This window comes from Stegostoma tigrinum, chromosome 18 (genome assembly GCF_030684315.1).
Source record: "Stegostoma tigrinum isolate sSteTig4 chromosome 18, sSteTig4.hap1, whole genome shotgun sequence".
Taxonomy (NCBI): Eukaryota; Metazoa; Chordata; class Chondrichthyes; order Orectolobiformes; family Stegostomatidae; genus Stegostoma; species Stegostoma tigrinum.
The window spans coordinates 6,990,698-7,012,749 of NC_081371.1; the positions used below are offsets into that span (position 1 = coordinate 6,990,698).

At 45.5% G+C, this 22,052-nt stretch overlaps 1 protein-coding gene across 4 annotated transcripts in view; it reads left to right on the top strand.

Moving 5' to 3' along the window:
• Positions 1-22,052, top strand: part of LOC125461119 (DENN domain-containing protein 5B-like) — a 266,830-nt gene that overhangs the window by 87,592 nt on the left and 157,186 nt on the right. For 3 of the 4 annotated variants that reach the window (XM_059652281.1, XM_059652279.1, XM_059652280.1), the window contains exon 2: positions 20,459-20,530. The exons of the other annotated variant lie outside the window; for it this stretch is intronic. In XM_059652281.1, the coding sequence (XP_059508264.1) occupies positions 20,459-20,530 (72 nt within the window). The remainder of the gene's footprint in view (positions 1-20,458; positions 20,531-22,052) is intronic. 4 annotated transcript variants of the gene reach the window in all.

Consider the following 22,052-nt stretch of genomic DNA (forward strand, 5'->3'; position numbering starts at 1 on the left):
CTGCAGTACCCTGTAGGAAAAGACTGGCAACATCCTTGCAAATGTTGGAGGGTTTCAGTAAAGGCTGAATAGGCTGGGGCTATTTACACCATGGATTTTAGGAAGCACTTGATTTATCACTGTCTGACATTTCACATAGTGACCATGCCACCTGAATAACTCTGGAACAGAATGACATGGGCTATGTGGGTGGATCTCGCCATCTATCTCTTGACTTGTTGGCAGAGATGAGCAAAGTGGAAAAGCACATTGGCACCAATGAGTGTCACCGCATGAGGTCCAAGGTCTGTGTCTACTAACACAGAGCTCCAGCTATTTGCATAGGATAGGGGGAATCACCGAATCCCTACAATGCGGCAGCAGGCTATTTGGTCTATCGAGTCCAACACACTGACCCTCTGAAGACCATCGACCCAGACATCCTAACCTTGCATTTCCCCATGCCTAATCCACCTAACCTACATGTCCCCACACACTCTGGGCAATGTAGCATAGCCTGTGGGAGGAAACTGGACCACCTGGAGGAAACCCACTCAGACACTGGGAGAATGTGCAAACTCCATACAGACTGTTGCCCGAGGGCGAAATCAAATCAGGTCCCTGGCACTGTGAGGCAACAGTGATAACCACTGAGCCATCATGAGGGAAGGACCCTAAAGAGGGAAGCTTTGTCTGAAGGACCTCTTCGCTAACTACCCAATGTGGACATTTTGGCTGAAGCTGTCATGGCCAACATTAGCCATTCATGTGATGTGGGCATCACTGACCTGTCCAGCATTTCTTGCCCATCCCTAATTGCCCTTGAGAAGATGGTGGTGTGCCATCTTCTTGATCCATTGCAGCCCTTTGCATGTAGAGGAGTCGACAGAACTGTTAACAAGAGAATTCCTGGATTTTGTCCCAGCTGGAGAGGAGGAAACTGAGATTTCTGTGTCCTTCCTAGTGCCAAGGTTGATGCTGAATGATCTGTTTAGTTGCGTTCCATTTAGATTCTGTAGCAAAATGCAAGTGACTGGATTGCTAGTCCATATGAAAGGGCAATGAAGAGCCAACCACCTTTGGTGTAAGTCTGAAATCATATATAGGCCAGACTGGGCAAGGATGGCAGATTTTCTTCCCTGAGAGACAACAGTGAACCAGATTTGTTATCTCTTGACAATTGACAGCGGTTTCATAATCACTGTGAAGCTAGCTTTTCGATTCCAGATTCTAAATATTGAAAAGTCAAATTCCATAGGGCTGTGCAGAGGGATTGGAATATATTTTCCAGGGACCTCAGCCTGTGTCCATGGATCATAACTGACATTGTTACAATACCATTGCCTCCCCTTGTCTGACATTATCCCTCACACAATAGCACAAGAAACAGATCATAGAATCCCATTCGGGCCTTGAGTCCACAGTGACCCTCCAAAACAGTATGACATGCAGACTCACCCCCCTACTTTATCCTTGTAATCTTGCAATTCGCATAGCTAATGCAACTAGCCTGCACATTCTTGGACACAATGGGGCAATTTAGCAGGGCCAATCTTTGGACTGTGGGAGGAAACCGGAGCGCACAGAGGAAACCCATGCAGACACCGCAGACTCCAAACAGACAGTCACCCGAGGCTGGAATCGAACCCAGGTCCCTCGCACTGTGAGGCAGCAGTGCTAACCACTGAGCCACCGTGCTGTCATTTGATCTGCTCGTTGTCTAGTTTTTTTTGTGTGGGATTGTTCTGTTCGCTATTGCTACCATGTTTCTTAGGTTACGGTAGTGACTATATTTCAAATGTATTTCTACAGTACTTTGGGCCATATAGGCTGCTATAGAAATGCAAATACTTTGCTTCAGAGCCCAGGTGGTGAAATTAGAAATCTCTCTGAAGGCAGTGGAAATCTGGAACATGGTCCGCCCAATGTCGATGGACGCTTGGGAGCTTTCTGGACAAGAAATAGATACAATTTTATAAGGTAGGGAACAAAAAGATACGGAGCAATGTTGAGTAAATAAAGAGAACCAAACAAGCATGATCTAATAGACTCTGGGGCTAAATAGCTTCGTTCTGTTCCAGTGTTCCAAGTCATAAATCAAGATTTTTGAGACGTAAGAACATGGAAAACATCTTGTTACACAGACAAACAAGGTAGAGCTCAACACAAATTGAAACTAAGGCCCTCAGGCAGGGTCACTGACCAAATCATTGACGAACAAAACATCCATTGAATCGTTTTTAACTTAAAGCAACAGTCAGTTCCAGTGCCTCTGTGAGTACATTTGGAATTCATGGGCTCTATAAACCCTTTGCCCAGTTTGCCCACTTGCTTGTTATAACCTGCATTTAATTCTTGATTGCACACTAGACCGGAGCATTGTACACTGCACAATTTTAAGGGAAATTGGTTCTCTGATAAAGAGCAGTGCAATCTACAGATATATAATTACAGAGCATGGGGTAGACATCTTCTGGTGTGCAACACTTGATAATAACAGTAATTTAAGTTAGATTCCCACTGTTAAGCTGCCAGTTGCTATGTCTTTAAGGCATAATAGAAATTGGGGTAGAGATGAGACTGTTTTTGTAAGATTTGATTGTGAAGCTTCAACTGCTCACCCAACTGTTACATTTAGATGACACCAAAATTAGTTGGAAAGGAACGATAACACTCAAGAAGATGTGAATGAATCCCTCAGCCGAAGTGTGGCAACTGGATTCTGTTGTGGGTAAATACGTCTCGTTTGAACTGTGACAAGGGTGCACTGTGAAAGGGTGCAATTTAGATGTGTTAAATTAATTGCCCATTTGGAGGTCTCAACCTTGTTTGGAAGGGGGTAGCAGTTTGAATGGTGGAGAACAAAAGAATGCAGTGAGCTGAAACTGAAGGCGGGCAGAGTTGGGAGCTTGCAAGGAGAAAGAAGGAAAATATAGCCTTTGACTATAGTATTGTGCCTACTAGTAGAGATTGTGATGCAAAGTTTGTATGCTGCAAGTGAGAGGATTGGTACTCAGAGGTTGCATGCAGTAATGTGCTGCTATAGCAGCAATGTTCAGGACCTATTTCATAGAATCATAGAATCCTGCAGCACAGATAGAGGCCATTTCGCCCATGAAGTGTGCACCGGCCCTCCGAACAGCACCCCACCCTATTCCAGTAAGCCCGGATTTACCGTGGCTAATCCACCCAGCTCCCGCATCCCAGGAGAGTACAGGGAAACTTAGTGACTGTCAGGGTGGAGTTTGCGCACTCTCCCCATGTCTCTGTGGGTTTCCTCCCACCGTCCAAAGATGTGCAGGTTAGGTGGATTGGCCGTGGAATTGCAGGGTTTCAGGGATAGGGTAGGAAGGTGGGATGCTTTTCAGAGGGTTGGTGTGGATTCGATGGGCCAAATGACCTGCTTCCACACTGTCAGGATTCTATTATCCTAATATGCAAACTCCACACAGACAGATACCCAAAGCTGCAATCAAACCCAGGTCCTTGGAGACAGCTATGCTAAAGGCTGAGCCACCATGCCGCCCATTTGGGCATTAGCAAGTTACAGAGAAAGGAAGAATTTTGTGACAAAATAGCAAACTGTGTCTTTTCAAGACATCTTTAGCAATGGATTTGATGCTCTAGTGTGGTGAAAGGAATTTATGAGACACTTATTGTCATCGGATTAATTGCCTAGGAAACTTTAACAATAGGGAGACGGGAGGTTGCAAAATGTCCAAATGTTTATTGGAGCATTAGTGCCTGAGTTAATTGAAGTGTTTGTACCTGTAACCTGTCATGTGACAGAGATCCAGTCAATGTTGTCCACTTAGCAGAATCTGAAGCATTGATTAATGTTAGACATGAACAATGGATCATGTATTTTAGCATTTTGCATCCAGCTGATAGTGAAATCCAGATAGTTCATTGTTTTATGACAGCAACACTTCCCACTATCAGTGGTTAATCTCGATGAACTCTGCTGGCTGTTGGTTATTATGAGGGTACAGTCCCATCCAGTTGTGGTTAGGAGTTTTTAATGATGCAATGCGTCACTCTGGAAACACCTCCCTTGTCCCTATTGGATTTTGCAACATTCTCGGACACTGTTGATATCGCATGAACTACAGGAACATTCCCAGCTTTGAAATCAGGGCTTTCATGTACTTAGACCTACCTTCCATTTCGAGAGTTCATTAGATTGAGGTTTTTAAAGTTAGGAAGGATTTTGACAGGACAAATGGGGTGATGGTGATCCCCTCTGGATACTGAAACTGTAACAAGGAGTTAACAAGTTAAATTGGCTCTTAACTGAGTGAAGAGAGGGCCTCAAAGAAAGGATAACTTATAAAAATGATGATTGAAGTGGTATCTGAAGCAGAGACTTATACTTTCAATAAATTTGGGAAATTAACATGGGGGTATACAAGCAATTAAAATGACAAATAACATATTGGCCTTTATTGCATGGGGACTGATGTCCAAGAAACAAGGATGCCATGCTGCAGTTGGTCAGAGCTTAGATGATCCAACACCTGGAGTACAGTGATCAGGTTTGGTCTCCATATCAAAGCAAGGTTACACTCTTTTAAGCAAAGGTTCATTCATTTAGTCCTAGAGTCTTAGAGATGTGCAGCGTGGAAGCAGACCCTCTGGTCCAACTTGTCCATGCTGACCAGATGCCCTAAATTAATTTTGTCCCATTTGCCAGCATTTGCCCCATATCCCTCTGAACCCTTCCTATTCATATACCCGTCCAGATGCCTTTTAAATGTTGTAATTGTACCAGCCTCCACCACTTCCTCTACAGCTCATTCCACATATGCACCACCCTCTGTGTCAAGAAGTTGCCTCCCAGGTCCCTTTTAAATCTTTTCCTCTCTCACCTAAACCTGCGCCCCCTAGTTTTGGACTCTCTTACACTAGGATAAAGGTTTTTCACCCTATCCATGCCCCTCATGATTTTACAAACCTCTATGAAGTCCACCTGTCAGCCTCTGACACTCCAGGGAAAATAGCCCCAGCCTATTCAGCCTCTCTCTATCGCTCCAACCCTCCAACCCTGGTAACATCCCTGTAAATCTTTTCTGAGCCATTTCAAGTTTAACAACATCTTTCCAATAACATGGGGATCAGAATGGTCTGCAGTATTCCAAAATTTGCCTAATCAATATCCTGTACAGCTGCAACATGGCATCTCAACTCCTATACGTAATACAGTGACCAATAAGGGCAAGCGTACCAAACATCATCTTCATCACCCTGTCTACCTGCGACTCCATTTTTACGGAGCAATGAACCTGCACCCCGAATTCCCAGGACCCTACCATTAAGTGTATACACCCAGCCCTGATTTGCTTTACCAAAATGAGAGAGAGTTGTCATATACTGAGAGACTGAGTAAATTGGACCTATCCTCTCCAGAGTTCCAAAGTATTGGAGGTGGTCTTATTGAAGCATAGAAGATTCTGAAGGGGCTCGACAGGATTGACGGTGAGAGGCTGGGAAATCGAGAACATGTCTACTGTCTCAGGATCAGGGGCTGATAATTTAGAACTGAGATGAGGGAATTTTGTTTTTAAATTTGACGATTGTGAGTTCTCCACCACAAGTGGTTACGGTGCTCAGTCTTGGAACATATTCTAGACTGAAGTTTCGATTGTCCTGGAAAGAGACACCAGTGAAGGCGGCAAATGACATGCACTGATCTGTCTTGTCATATGTACCTCAAAGTGGAGCTCCAACAAAAGCAATACATTCATCCTGAAGTTATTGCTGATTTTACCCTCTGGAAGGGGATTGTAAGAAATGGTGAAAGGTCCCAAACTTGCAGCTGAGACCGCAGATTGTGTTGAATGGTGGGGCTGGCTTGAGGAGCTGAACAGCCCATTCCTGCTGTTGATTCTGACTTTTTCTAATGTTTAAGCGATCGTGGCATCCTTTTAGGAGACAGCAGGGAAATGTTTGTAACAGGGGAAGGAAGCTGCTGGGCTATGAAGAAACGAGAGGATTAGTCCGTTTAGTTTGGGATTGCTTGAACAAAAGACTGTCACAGACTCAATGGACTGAATATCTTCCTCATGTATTGCTTCTTCTGTCATCCTGCTCAACTGTAGAGTAAGTACTGATGGAGGCAATGGTCTAGTGATATTATTGCTGGACGGTTAATCCAGAGACCCAGGTAATGTCCTGGGAGAATCCTAGTTCAAATATCACCACAGCAGATGGTGGAATTTGAATTCAATAAATATCTGAAATTAAGATCCTAATGAAGGTCATGAATCCATTGGTGGAAAATCTGCCTGGCTCACTGATATCCTTCAGGGAAGGAAACAGCCATCCTTACCTGGTCTGGCCTACATGTGACTCCAGACCCACAGCAATGTGGTTGTCTCTTAACTGCCCTCTGAGCAATTAGGGATGGGCAATACATGCTGGCCTTGCCAGCGACGCCCTCATTCTGTGAATGAATAAAAAAAAATGCAAGTCCGAAACTGGAATGATGTGAGGCATATCCCACAGTGAAACATGATATATTGACTCAAATTGACTTGCAATGGGCTATGATATCGAGTCAAAGGTTTGTGGGTTCACCTCCCACAGAGGGAGAGGAGAGGCAATAAATTTGCCTCAAGAACACCCCTTTTTCTTGAACAGTGACACTGTCCCCTGTGAGTCAGATACTTGTGGTTTCGAGTCCTGCCCTTAGATTCAGAGAGCAAAATATAGTGCAACTCTGTGCAGTACTGTGGGAGTGCTGCACTGTCAGAGGTACTGCCTTTTGGATGAGATGTCAAACCAAGGTCCTGCCTTCCCTCTCCAGTGGAATAAAAGATCGTGTTGAGGAAAAGTGGGCAAGTTATCCCATGAGGAAGGGTCTCGAACCGAAACACCAACTTTCCTGCTCCTCTGATGCTGCTTGGCCTGCTGTGTTCGTCCACCTTCGTGCCGTGTTATCTAAAGTTATCCCATGCATGGTAAACACATTTTTCATATTTACAGACAATGGAGTGCTTCTGTTGAGTACTCAGTTGCAATTTAGGAAACACAGCAACCGTTTTGTACACAGCAAGCTCCCACAAACAGCAATAAAATATATGAGCATGTAATCGGTTCTAGTGGTGGAAGAGTTAAGTTTCTCCCGGACATTTTAGTTTGAAGCCATGAATTAATACTGTGCTTGATCCTATACTTTATCCTCTTAAAATATCTGATTCTCTGTATGTCTCTGACGAGGCCAGTGTTTACTGCCTGTCCCTTGGCGAGAAGCTGGTGGGTTAGTGTTATCCTTGAGCCAGTCTACTTCCCTGTAATAAAGGTGTTGTTAGGCCTGTTTTTCCAGGGTTTTGGCCGAATAATGATGAAGGAGCAGCGATAATGTTGAATGAGAAAATGATACATGACTGGCAGGGTGCTCATGTGCCCACTAGGCCTGTAGGTGTTGGAGGTCTCTAGTTTGGGATGTTCTGCCGAGGAGCTGGGTGAATACCTGATAACCAGTAACCTCAGCAAGATCTGGATCAGAAGTTGTGAATCCTTTTTTCATCAATATTTTCCTCAATAAGGTTTCCACAGAATCCTTATGGAGTGGAAGCAAGCCTTTCGACCTGTTGAGTCCGCACAGACCCTCCAAAGGGCATCCCACCCAGACCCACACCCCTGCCCTCTCCCTGTATCCCTGCATTTCCCATGGCTAACCCAGCTAGCCTGTATATCCCTGGACATTGTGGGCAATCCAGGATGACCAATCCACCCTAACCTGCACATTTTCGGACTGTGGGAGGAAATCACAGCAGACATGAGGAGAATGAGCAAATTCCACACAGACAGGTGCCCCAGGCTGGAATTGGACCCAGGTCACAGATGCTGTCAGGCAGCAGTGCTAGCCACTATGCCACCATGCATTTTCTTGCATGCCTGACTCTTACTTCAGTTGAAACCATCGAAACCCAGTTTGGACCTGGAGTTTGTGCAGCGTCATTTAGAGGAACTTGATACCAGTTAAACAGGACATACAAAACAATACTTTTATATATGGCATGCAGTTCAGCTTCTGTAAAAGCCCAGCACTAATATCTAACAGGCAACAAGTACCAATTCACCCATTCATTGACTGCTGACCTGGTCCTCATCAAATTTAAAATTCTCTTCATTGTTTTCCAATCCACCCATGGCCCTGAGTCTCCCTGCTCCACCTTCAATCCTACAGCTGTTTGGCAAACTTCAAGGAGCCATAGTTCCCTTCAGCTAATTATTGGATATGAGGATTCTCTCCCTATATCACTCCACTTCTCCATTCTCTTTGAAGATCCCTGTCCTAATTTGGCTCGGTGTCAGATTTTGCCTGGACTCTCCAAAGCATTTCACAATGGTTTCATAGAATCATAGAGCTGTAGAATCCCTACAGTGACTCTATAACAGGAAGATTTGTCTTGAACAGAGGTCTGAGGCCCATATGCAGGCTAGGTGGATTAGCCTTGGGAAATGCAGGGTTACAGGGCTCGGGTAGGGGGAGAGGCTGGGTGGGATGCTGTTCAGAGGGTCGGCATGGACTTGATGGGTTTATACTACATGCAAGGGCATTATTTAAATCCAAGTTGTTGTTACAACTCAAATAGCCAACAGACAGCTGAGAAATACAGAAGATGAAGGAATCAGAAATGACTGATGGCTGCAGCTGACCTCACTGGAGTCTCAAACAATGAAGCTCACTGTTGCTTATTATATATTCTGCAATCCTATTGAAACCATTCACGCCAGCATGGAAATGCTGTCTATTGTAAGCTGCATTGTGTCCTCGCTGCTTTGAAGACGACGTTTGGGAGGCCAGACTGCAGCACAGCCTAATAATACAATTCAGTTGCTGTTTGCCACTTCAACTGCTTTGAAGATTGGAATTGACACGTATTTCCTCAGAGTGCAGCCTCGGAGACATATGATCAGAGTAGAGCATTGATTTGTTTCCGAAGTAATTAAACTGAAGTGCGTGTGCCATTTGTGTATCTTGTTTACCAATTCCGCAGTTGGCAATGATCACTCTCGGAGTTTCCCCCAACCCCTGCCCAGTTCTCCCCTCCAGGCCTAACCGGTTGGTGCCGGTATAATCCTGCTCTGAGATGCAAGACAAATCTCATTTTCACAAGAAGCTTGCACTGTGCTTGATGTGATTTAAGTAGCACAGGCAGTGTTCTCCAGCGTTTAGAAGGCTGCAGGGTGGGGGAGGGGCCGAGTTGTGATTGGATCCACGTATTTACAGTAATTAAAGGAAGAACAGGACTGAGAGTGGTATTTTGTCTGGAATGGTGGGGCGGGGTGGGGGGGTGGAAAGCACTGATTAGAAGTATGGGTGCTATAGGAGGCCATTCAGCCAGACATGTCTGTGCTAGCTCTTTGGAAGATGAGCTCCAGTCTCCCTCCATGTTTCTTGTAGTACCTGATAGTATGAAGCAGGGGGCAATGGAGTTTGGACCTATTTCTGACATCTTTCCATCATGCCTTGCGTTCCCCAAGCAGAAGGCTCTGGAAGGAAACTGGGCTGAACAAAGATTTTAAGATTCCAATTGATGGGTTTTTGTTAACTTGAAAGGTTGTTGATAAAGTGTCTCACCTTGCACTCATCAAAATACAAAGATGGTAACCTAAGCACAACAATTTATACTACAGGAGAAAAGAGAGAGAAATTATGGCTTATTCTGAGCTGTAAGTGTAACTCTCGTCCCAGTTAGTCGGTGTGTTGATTTTGATTGACCAAGGCGTTGCCCCGGAGAAAGTAACAGGGTTCAAGAGGGTTCCCCAAGATTCTGGCTAATTCAGAAATGGCCCAAAGATCTTGCTTTTGTTTCCAAAGAATGGATCCCTGCGTGTGAAATCTATGAATTTCTTCTTCGCAACATCAGGCAAATCAGAGTCCACTTGCCGACCAATCAGCATGTTTTTCTCCCGTCGTATAAATTGCTATTTTTAGTTGAAATTTTGCATTCTTGCAATCTGTCCACATGAGTGTAAGGTGAAAAGACTCAGTAACCTGTTCTCATTCGTCAGCAAGATGAATTTACGGTACCACCAAGTGAGTAATTTTACAAATTAGATGGAATCAGGGATAACGACCAATGACAGGTCAGTGGAGTTGAGGTGCAAGTCAGCCGTAACCTCTCTGAATGGCAGAGCACAGCCTGAACTGTGTACCGGTTTCTTGGGTATATTGATTGTTGCAACAAAACCGTGCTTTTCTGTTGTACTCCAATACAGGGTTATGGTTCCAGGTTAGAAAGCAGAAGCTGATGACTGAAAGAATGGCTGGGACTTTGCATCCCAGTAAAAGATACTTGAAATCAATAAAATCAGATCAAACATCAAATCAGATTAACTCTGATGATAATCAGGTTTCTGAGATTAATTTGTGCCCAATTAAAAGGAATAATAGGGCCCTCTTGTGGTGCAGTGTTAGTGGGAGGCCCAGGTTCAAGTCCCACCTACTCTCAGAGGTGTCTAATAACATCTCTGAATGAGTTGTTTGAAAAAAATACGTTAAATATAAAATTTAAAATAAAACATTGAATATTAGGACCCTTTTGTGGTACAGTGGTAGCATCCCTACCTCTGGAACAAGAGGCCCAGGCTCAAGTCCCAGCTGCTTCTGAGGTGTGTAATAAGAGTTCCAAATGATCAGAAAAATAGCCTAATTATGAAAAAAATTAAAAGGAAAATTAGGGTCTTCTTGTGGCACAGTGGTAGCGTCCGAAACCCTGAGCCATGAGGCCTTAGTTCAAGTCCCAGATGCTTCAGAGAAGTGTGGTAAGATCTCTGAATGGGTGGATGAGAAAAAAATATGTTAAATAAAAAAAGAAGGAATACAGGGTCCTCTTGAGGGGGAAGTGCTAGTGTCTTTACCTCTGGACTGGGAAATACAGATTCAACCACCCATCCCCCTGCCACATCCCCCGTTCCAGAGGGGTATAATAACATATCTGAATAGTTGATTTATAAAGAATCGTTAAATTTTTTAAAAAGGCCTATAAAGGAATACTGTGGGGAAACCGAAACCCCCTGCTCATTAACCCGGTCCCATCAACTAATTTGACACTGCCCACTAACTAATTTGCCTTTGTTTCAGTGAATGGAGCTAATGTGTGCCTTTTCAGGAGGATCTTAAAATGAAACAGTTGGTTTCTGTGCAAGAATGCTAGCAGGCATCTTTTAACAGCTTTCTGATATAATTTATTTTTATTTGCTGAGAAGCTGATTAGTGTGTGCCATGGTAGTTAGCAAATACTTCCGTATTGTTCTTTGTCATTTTAAGTTACTTACAGTCTGAGTTACTCACTGATTGGAAGAGAAAATTCGATTGAAAAACACCTATTTTTCGTGATATTTCAAGCTGCATTAGTGAAACTGCACCAGCTTCAAGAAATACTCCCTTATTGCAAAGCAAGACTTTCTCAAAGGCTCAAGTATGGCTTGCACATTTGGCGATGGGAGAATGAGTTTGAGCGAAACCTTAACTAAATAAACACTTCTGTGAACTAACGAAATAAGCATCCAGGTCAGCGATTGTTGGAAACACTGGGCCCATAAGCACACTTGAAAGCTTCAATAAAAGATGTGAGTGCCTTAAGGATGGCACATTATAATTGTTCAGTGAAGAGTGGTTTGGGAAACGATTTTGGCTGCAGGGTTTGTGATTGATTCTCACAGCTGAATGAAACCATTCCCTGAGTAGTGTAACATAACATGAAGGTGACAAACACATGCACGCAGTGTGCCTTTTTCAATAAAAAAAAGTCACAGCCATTCTTTGGTCCATTTCTCTGGGTAATGTTTTGACCAATTGAAGTCAAACTGCTTCTTTCACCGTTTAGACAAGGCCTGGGAGTTAACCGTCAGTCATCATTAACGGGTGCTCTCTCTATGGTAATGCCTCTATCCAGCAGAATCTACTAGTCTACCTAACAACGCTGCGCTCTCGTGCAGTATAAATTTATCTTTGTTTAGGAATTTCTTGGGAGTTGTCCTGGTGAGTGTACAGAGTAAAACTTCAACAACATATCTCTTTCAGCAGTACTCCTGTTCTGAGCTACAAAAGGACTAAATGAGCTGGCTGTGGGAGAAAACAAAAGCCAAAATAATGAGGAAATTCTCACTTCATTTCTCAATGGCATGAAAACTTAAGAAAAGTAATTGTGCAGGGATTCCAGTGACCTGGTTTCTGCCAGTTACTGCCCAAAATGCTCAGGGCAAATGAAGACAAATCCTGTTCCCTCCTATAAATTCAGGCGTTTTTGTGTTGGTTCTTGTGATGTAACCAAGTAATCGCCCAGGAATGCACATTGCTACAGGCATTGAATAGCACATGAGACAGAGACAGAGATATGAAACAGGTTCTATAGTAAGTGTTGTGAATGCGTGTTTTTCATGGTCTCATCATGTGTTGAGGATTTATTGTAGAATAGAAACATTGCATGCAATTACATGTGACCCAACCTTTACCATGCTTCCGCAATAACTTGAGCATTGGAGGGAAGAATTTCAGGAGTGATGTCGGGGAGTACTTATACTCAAAAAGGGTTGTGGAAAATGGGAACTGATTTGATTTAATTTCTTCGTTGTCATGAGTATTTTGTTACAAAGTACATTGAAAAGTGTAGTACAAGTGTCACCACTCTCTGGCGCCAACCTCAAACACAGAAAAACAAACCAAAACATAGAGCATAAAGGCAGAAAAATGAAGAATTGAAGGAGAAGTGTTCAACTTTACAGTCCTTCTTGTTGAGCCATGAGCCGGTTGGCCAGGCACGAGTCCCATTCACCCCATTGCCGTTCTTCAGCACCATCTTGTCTCTACCAATGACCTTGCCAATGTAGGCACTGCCAATGCTGCCGGATATCCCACTGGCCCAAACTCACCTCCGTCACCACAACGTGTGCGCTTTGGGCCCACCTTGCCAACCGCCGCTCTCAGACTGAGCCCCAAACATGTCTCCGCCACTGCCTCCCCAAATCCGCGCTGGATCGGACACTGCCCGGGAATCCAAAATTGCCTTCAACGCTGCTGCCGCAAGTCGGCACTGGGCCCGCTCACCGCCACGGATACCGTTGCCGCGACTGAACCCTTCAACAGGACGTGAGTAAAATAAGAGGAGAAAGGGAACAGAAGAGAAGGCAAATAAAGAAAAAAAATGAAAAGAAAAAGCAGGCGGAGAGGTTGAGCGCTGGGCTCAGAAGCCATATTCCAGTGCCATCGAGCCAATGTTAATTAAAAACATCAAACTGGATTTGTTAATCTTTGTTGGGTAAGGGTCAGAAGGAACCAAAATAGATAAATGGCTTTTCTTTATTCATTCATGGGATGATGGTGTTGCTGGCTAGGCAGCATTTATTGTCCATCCCTAATTGCCCAGAGGGGAGCTCAGTCAACCACATTGCTGAGAGTCTGCAGTCACATTGTAGGCCAGACTAGGTAAGGAGGGCAGTTTCCTTCCCTAAAGGACATTGAGCTTTTCCCTAATAATCTGTTCAGGGTCATCATTAGGTTCTTAATTCCAGATGTTTATTGAACACAAATCCCACCACCTGCTATGGCTGGATTCGAACACGGGTCCCCAGAAAATTAGCTGGATAAACAGCCCAGTGATGATACCACTAGGCCATTGCCTCCCCTTTATGGTAGAAAGCTTGATAGACACTTCCTGACTTTTCTCCCGAATGATCAGTTTTAAAATTCTGTTTGCTTGTTGTCAATTCCTTCACAAGAGGAAGTCATTTGCAAATTACTTTAACATTTAAACCCTTCAATTAGATCAGTCCTCACTCTTTTAAACTGAAGGGAATAAAAGTCCATGTAACATGCTATGTCACAGTTTAACCCTTTAAGTCCCAGCCTGACATTGGTCAATGTCGCATTGAGATCTGTTTCATGACCAATATCTCCTTTCTGTAGTATGGTACATGAACTGAAAACAGATGGGTTGTAGCTACATGAAACCAAACATTTGACTGAAATTGGGAGTGATAAATGTTTCCCTTCATTTCCCTCCCTAGACCTAGGTCTCTGATGGCGAGACTCTCACTGTCAAGGAAGCTCAATGGGAATGGTTGAGAGGAGTTTGCCTGAGCTATTTAGTGTCATAAGGAGCCTGGACAGAGTAGATAGACAGAAACTGTTCCATTTGGCAGAAGTGTTCACAACCAGAATGCATTGATTTAAGGAGTTTGACCAAAGTGACATGAACACTTTGAAGGGAGTGTATGGCCTAGTGGTATTATCATTGCACTGTTAATCTAAAGACCCAGATAATGTTCTGGGGACCTGGGTTTGAATCCTACCATGGCAGATTGAATTCAATAAAAAGCATCTGGAATTAAGAGTCAGATGATGACCATAATAAAACCATTGTCTATTGAGAAGGAAACAGCCATCCTCACCTGGTCTGCATGTGACACAGAAATATGGTTGACCCCGAACTGCCCTCTGGGTCTAGAGACCCTCTATTGGAAGGTGGGCATCGGATGGGCAATAAATACTGTGTATCCCTTAATTAGCCAGGGATGCCCCTCATCATTTCAATAAATTAAAAAAAATCTCAGCATGTGGGCAGGATCTGTCATGCACTGTCTGAGAATATGATGGAAGCAGGACCAATCATGGCTTTCAAGAGAATTGGATTTGTGGGCATGGAACAAACTGAATTAGTCTTGCTGAAAGCCAGCACAGACTTGATAGGCTGAATGGCCTCATTTTGGTAGTAGCTGTAACCATGATAGGATTCTATTATTTTAAATAATATACCATAGTGCAAATTAATCAAACTTTAGAAGTGGTAACACTGAAGTGTGCCGCAATGGTAAACTTCAAATCACAAATGAAGCCCACAAAATGATGTGGAAATGTTATTTTGGAGGAGGTGGGAGGTGGATGATCTCCTCAGCACCACCCCCCACCCACTCTGTGTGCCCACTGGTCATGGAAGGTCTGATAATGTGTGCCAGTTGGCACCATATGTTCTCTCTCAGATGTGGACAATACCCATGGAAGAGAGAAAGGTGGTCGAGTCCCGTGGCTCACTGCCTGGACCTGTCCATCGACACTCTCATTCTATATCAGCCTGGTCAATGACACAATATTGGGACTCATTGCTGCACTATCTAATCCATGCGGACATATGCCTGTCAATACTGAGAATTGACAATGAATTCCTGCTGTTGTTTCCAGTGGAGTTGTTCCGTGCTGCTATGCAAATTTTCAGGCGAAAATAGATTTTGTATTTTCCCGAAATAAGTTGAAGGATGAAGGTGCAGGATTGAGCAGTAAATCTGGAACTAGTGATTAAACAATGGGCTTTGAACAATCTGCAACTAGAAGGGGAAGGTTGGGAGATGTAAGCAGTTTCCGAGTTCCACGCCACTGGGATAGAATGGGTTTGACAATGAGATCATTGCAATGGCTTGAGCAGAGACATTCATTGGACTTTGTCAAAAAGCAGCAGCTGCATTTGATTGGCAGAGCTGTCTCCTAGCAACTGCAGATTTCAGGTACAAGGGGAGGAAGGAAGAGTGTTATCGGCTCGCAAGGAATGTTGTATAAGAAGCAAGAAGTGTGCTGGAGAAAGAGAAGCCAGGGATCATTTCTCAGCAGGAGTTTGCAGTCATTTGAAGATACATGGTTAGAAGACAAAACTCCTTACTTCTGATTGATCTTCATGACTGGCAAACCTCAAAAAGCTCAGAAGGAGACGGTCTATGGTTCGTTATGTTAGGGATTGATCACAATCTCATTTTACTGGAATTCTTCCTAGTTTGACTTTTAAATTCTGTTTACTCAATTGTGCCTCCCACTGGCTTTGAAATGTGAGTGATCTGATCCATATATCTGTGGTGGGTGAGTGGTAATCTTGATCGGGTCCTGTTGGAATGTAGAATCATAGAACCCTTACAGTGTGGAAGCAGGCCATTTGGCCCATCGAGTCCACGTTGATCCTGAATGGCGTCTCACCCAGACCCACTCCCCCTATGCCTGTAACCCAGTATTTCCCATGGCTGTTCCACCCAACCTGCATATCTTTGGGCTGTGGGAGGAAATGGGTGCATCTGGAGAGAACTCACACAGACCACGGGGAGAATGTGTAAACTCCACACAGACAGTTGGCCGAGGCTGGAATCGAATCCAGGTCCCTGGCGCTGTGAGGCAGCAGTGCTAACCACTGAGCCACCATGAAACCCAAAGGAGCAGCAGACAAAATATGTTCTATCAGACCTCGCCTTGTAGGATTTGTTTCATTTGTAATCTCTAGGAATTGAACAGTTGATGGGACATTGCCGTGAGCAATCCTGGAGAAAAATCACAAGGATATCTATGAAACAAAATGCCATTTCTCTTATGCCATTTTCTTTAAACATTTCTCTTTCCCAAATACAAGCATATTGAACATAGGAAATGAAATGACTGTTTGGCTGACAAGTCAAGCACCCTTGTACTGGAGAATGTGTCTTTTTGCTTTCTAGTTGACGTCGGAAATACACAAGGATGGGCGTGTTGGCCAATGAATGCTGGAGGGTAGGGCCACATCGTGTGATGAGACCATTGATTCGTCACAATTGGCAACAGAATTGTGTGTCTTAATTTGTTTTGGCATCAAGGTTAATCGATCAGAAGGCATGAGGATGGTTAGAGATTAAAACTAAACCTAATTGCATCCCACCCTCACCCTTACCATCACCAATGGGTGAAGCTGACACCACGACTCACAATTGATTAGTACCTTTAGTTGTAAAGCTGGATCAATACCTGATATGGTCCTGACCATTAACCCTACTTAAAGGAATGCCCTTGAAGAGGGGAGAAGAGACGGTCACATATCTCCTGCTGCGATGTATCTGTGCAGAAAAGGTCTGGAGAGAAATGTGAATGTGAGGCTGGATGAACACAGCAGGCCAAGCAGCATCTCAGGAGCACAAAAGCTGACGTTTCGGGCCTAGACCCTTCATCAGAGAGGGGGATGGGGAGAGGGAACTGGAATAAATAGGGAGAGAGGGGGAGGCGGACCGAAGATGGAGAGTAAAGAAGATAGGTGGAGAGAGTATAGGTAGGGAGGTAGGGAGGGGATAGGTCAGTCCAGGGAAGACGGACAGGTCAAGGAGGTGGGATGAGGTTAGTAGATAGATGGGGGTGCGGCTTGGGGTGGGAGGAAGGGATGGGTGAGAGGAAGAACCGGTTAGGGAGGCAGAGACAGGTTGGACTGGTTTTGGGATGCAGTGGGTGGGGGGGAAGACCTGGGCTGGTTGTGTGGTGCAGTGGGGGGAGGGGACGAACTGGGCTGGTTTAGGGATGCAGTAGGGGAAGGGGAGATTTTGAAACTGGTGAAGTCCACATTGATACCATTAGGCTGCAGGGTTCCCAGGCGGAATATGAGTTGCTGTTCCTGCAACCTTCGGGTGGCATCATTGTGGCACTGCAGGAGGCCCATGATGGACATGTCATCTAGAGAATGGGAGGGGGAGTGGAAATGGTTTGCGACTGGGAGGTGCAGTTGTTTGTTGCGAACTGAGCGGAGGTGTTCTGCAAAGCGGTCTCCAAGCCTCCGCTTGGTTTCCCCAATGTAGAGGAAGCCGCACCGGGTACAGTGGATGCAGTATACCACATTGGCAGATGTGCAGGTGAACCTCTGCTTAATGTGGAATGTCATCTTGGGGCCTGGGATAGGGGTGAGGGAGGAGGTGTGGGGGCAAGTGTAGCATTTCCTGCGGTTGCAGGGGAAGGTGCCGGATGTGGTGGGGTTGGAGGGCAGTGTGGAGCGAACAAGGGAGTCACGGAGAGAGTGGTCTCTCCGGAAAGCAGACAGGGGTGGGGATGGAAAAATGTCTTGGGTGGTGGGGTCGGATTGTAAATGGCGAAAGTGTCGGAGGATGATGCGTTGTATCCGGAGGTTGGTAGGGTGGTGTGTGAGAACGAGGGGGATCCTCTTAGGGCGGTTGTGGCGGGGGCGGGGTGTGAGGGATGTGTTGCGGGAAATACGGGAGACACGGTCAAGGGCGTTCTCGATCACTGTGGGGGGAAAGGTGCGGTCCTTAAAGAACTTGGACATCTGGGATGTGCGGGAGTGGAATGTCTTATCGTGGGAGCAGATGCGGCGGAGGCGGAGGAATTGGGAATAGGGGATGGAATTTTTGCAGGAGGGTGGGTGGGAGGAGGTGTATTCTAGGTAGCTGTGGGAGTCGGTGGGCTTGAAATGGACAGCAGTTACAAGCTGGTTGCCTGAGATGGAGACTGCACCTTCCTGGAATCTCCAGCACATCCTTCATCTTCCTGGAGCCATCTCCAGCGCATCCCTCACCTTCCTGGACCTCTCAGTCTCCATCTCAGGCAACCAGCTTGTAACTGATGTCCATTTCAAGCCCACCGACTCCCACATACACCTCCTCCCACCCACCCTCCTGCAAAAATTCCATCCCCTATTCCCAATTCCTCCGCCTCCGCCGCATCTGCTCCCACGATAAGACATTCCACTCCCGCACATCCCAGATGTCCAAGTTCTTTAAGGACCGCACCTTTCCCCCCACAGTGATCGAGAACGCCCTTGACCGCGTCTCCCGTATTTCCCGCAAGACATCCCTCACACCCCGCCCCCGCCACAACCGCCCCAAGAGGATCCCCCTCGTTCTCACACACCACCCTACCAACCTCCGGATACAACGCATCATCCTCCGACACTTTCGCCATTTACAATCCGACCCCACCACCCAAGACATTTTTACATCCCCACCCCTGTCTGCTTTCCGGAGAGACCACTCTCTCCGTGACTCCCTTGTTCGCTCCACACTGCCCTCCAACCCCACCACATCCGGCACCTTCCCCTGCAACCGCAGGAAATGCTACACTTGCCCCCACACCTCTTCCCTCACCCCTATCCCAGGCCCCAAGATGACATTCCACATTAAGCAGAGGTTTACCTGCACATCTGCCAATGTGGTATACTGCATCCACTGTACCCGGTGCGGCTTCCTCTACATTGGGGAAACCAAGCGGAGGCTTGGAGACCGCTTTGCAGAACACCTCCGCTCAGTTCGCAACAAAGAACTGCACCTCCCAGTCGCGAACCATTTCCACTCCCCCTCCCATTCTCTAGATGACATGTCCATCATGGGCCTCCTGCAGTGCCACAATGATGCCACCCGAAGGTTGCAGGAACAGCAACTCATATTCCGCCTGGGAACCCTGCAGCCTAATGGTATCAATGTGGACTTCACCAGTTTTAAAATCTCCCCTTCCCCTACTGCATCCCTAAACCAGCCCAGTTCGTCCCCTCCCCCCACTGCACCACACAACCAGCCCAGCTCTTCCCCCCCACCCACTGCATCCCAAAACCAGTCCAACCTGTCTCTGCCTCCCTAACCGGTTCTTCCTCTCACCCATCCCTTCCTCCCACCCCAAGCCGCACCCCCATCTATCTACTAACCTCATCCCACCTCCTTGACCTGTCCGTCTTCCCTGGACTGACCTATCCCCTCCCTACCTCCCTACCTATACTCTCTCCACCTATCTTCTTTACTCTCCATCTTCGGTCCGCCTCCCCCTCTCTCCCTATTTATTCCAGTTCCCTCTCCCCATCCCCCTCTCTGATGAAGGGTCTAGGCCCGAAACGTCAGCTTTTGTGCTCCTGAGATGCTGCTTGGCCTGCTGTGTTCATCCAGCCTCACATTTTATTATCTTGGAATTCTCCAGCATCTGCAGTTCCCATTATCTCTGGAGAGAAATGTAGTGGTTTTTGTCCAAGGTTCATCCTGAGCAGCTCCATGATGCAGGACTCTGTGCTGTCTCGTCTGTTCCCTGGCACATGCAGTCAGACAGACATCGACTGCGTCTGGAGGGCCATCAACTAGGTGAAAGACTGTCTTTAGTCTACCCGAAACTTCTTGGTCTTCCAGTGTAAAGAGCTGGTCCTGACTGAGTGTTGCTGACTGGCACATTCTAAGGTCCGGGACTACGTGCTGAGGGATGCACTGAAACTTGGGGCAGCTGCCGCCAAGGCACAGTGGGGAAGGACCAGTGGTCGTTCTGCAGAAGTTCGATTAATAACCCTCATATTGCCTCAATGTATGTCAGTACTGTCCCGAATGAATAAGCAATGCCATTGGTTTCTGCACCTGCAGGGAATGTCGAATTCCAGTGCTAAAATGCAACATCTGCACAGCTTTAGTGTCAATTAATGTAGATTTTTTTTATGGGTAAAGTATATTTTTGCTATTTAAAAAAAAGAATGGCAGAAGGAGGAACTTATCGATCTTCAAGTCAAAAGTTGGGGTGGGAGAGAGTTCTGATGCTATAATCACGTGCTGAGCTGCTGTCTTTACTGTGCTTTTTACTGTGTGTTTGAAAAGGCCTGTGTACACTTGTGATGCCTTTCTTAACAATTACATGTTCCTAACCACCTTTCGAAGCAATTTTTATTTTACTTTTGAATTTATTTTCACCCACCATTTTGTCTCTTTTATTTGTGTTGTATAGCGTTATGCCAGTGGCTAGAAGCAGAGCGATATAGCAGGAGACAAGATACTCCATGTCCAAACAAAGCTTCAGGTAAACAGTGGAAAACATGTGAGATCTCTCACCTTTCTGTTTGCTCTGCGAGTGCATCACCCTCTGCTTTTCCGAACTCTGGAAATTCTGCTGGGATCCCAGCTGGCCCATCATTCCGACCGGAGCAGGATTATGGGTCCCATTGGGATGCAGCTGCTGCAGCTGATTGGCAGTGGGTGTAGCATGTAATTCCTCACGCTGAACTAGGCTGGCACTATCTGTCAAACTAACGATCCTTCACTCGTCCTTTCCAACTCTCCTTCAAATAATCCTCATCGAGCCATGGAGGCCTCTGCTGGCTTTCATAGAAGTTGGGGGTTGATGTCTATTAGTTTACTGCTGTTGGTGATGGGCCTCTCTTCTAAGACACTGTCGTTTGTTTCCTTGTCTGTAATGGTGATGGTGACCCAGTATTTGTGTTTCCACTGCACTCCCTTTCGGATAACTGGCAGGGACAACGAAACAGAGACCTCTGACCCTCTGCGCTTGGGAGAGGGTTGCCATGCCTCATTGCATGTCTTCTAACCTCATTACCTTGCCTTTTTTACTGTTAACTTAAACAAATTAGACTGATCCTACCAATCATTAAATCTACCCTGACATGTTTTAAAATGGGTAAGAAACAGAATAAAATTGACACTCCTTTCAACGATTCGCTGAGTACTTCTATTTACAAATCTCAGTACTGTGATTGAATGCCTTTGTAGAATTTTGCAGGGATTTTGAGATAATCTGTGACAGTTTTTGACCAATTGGTGGGAAGTTTAATGTTCATTTATTTCCCCTTCTCTCCATGGGACGCTGACGTGCGATTTTTAGGGCTTCTTGGGCATATTTCCAATTTTTTTTCCTACTCAAATTGCTTAAACATGAGGCAGGGCAGTGAACTTTGCCAAGAAATTTGACTGCGAAGGGCCTGGCCAGCAGCTTGCAATTGTTGCCCATCTTCCACCAAGGTGCATTTTTCAGCATGTGGGACAGCGAGCAGGAATCCAAAACCCATAATCTTTTTGTTCTCTTCCCTCTCCCTCAGTAGCTCAGAACCACTCACAGCAAACGGCCTGAGAACAGTCTGTGAGATTTTGAACTGTGCAATTCAGTTCAACAACTGTGTTTTCGGATGGCCAAGCACATGGATCCTTTCAATATAGAATTTCGTACAGCAGAAATAGGCCATTTAGCCCCACTGTTCTGGGCTGACATTTACGCCCCAAATGAATCTCTTCATCTTACCCTATTGACATGCCCTTCTATTCCTTTCCCCCAACTGTGTTTGTCTAGATTCTCCCAGATGCACCCAAACTGTCCATCTCAAATACTCCTTCAGTTAGCAAGCTCCGCATTACCAGCAGACTTAACATTAAGGCGTTTACCCTAAATTTCCCATGGGATTTATTCATGATTATCTTAGGTCTCTGCTCTATAGTCTAGATCTGCCCAGATATGGAAGCATTTTGTAAATGTTCACCCTTCCAAATTGATAAAGACCTCAATCACCTCAACCTTTAGCCTCTTTCTGTTT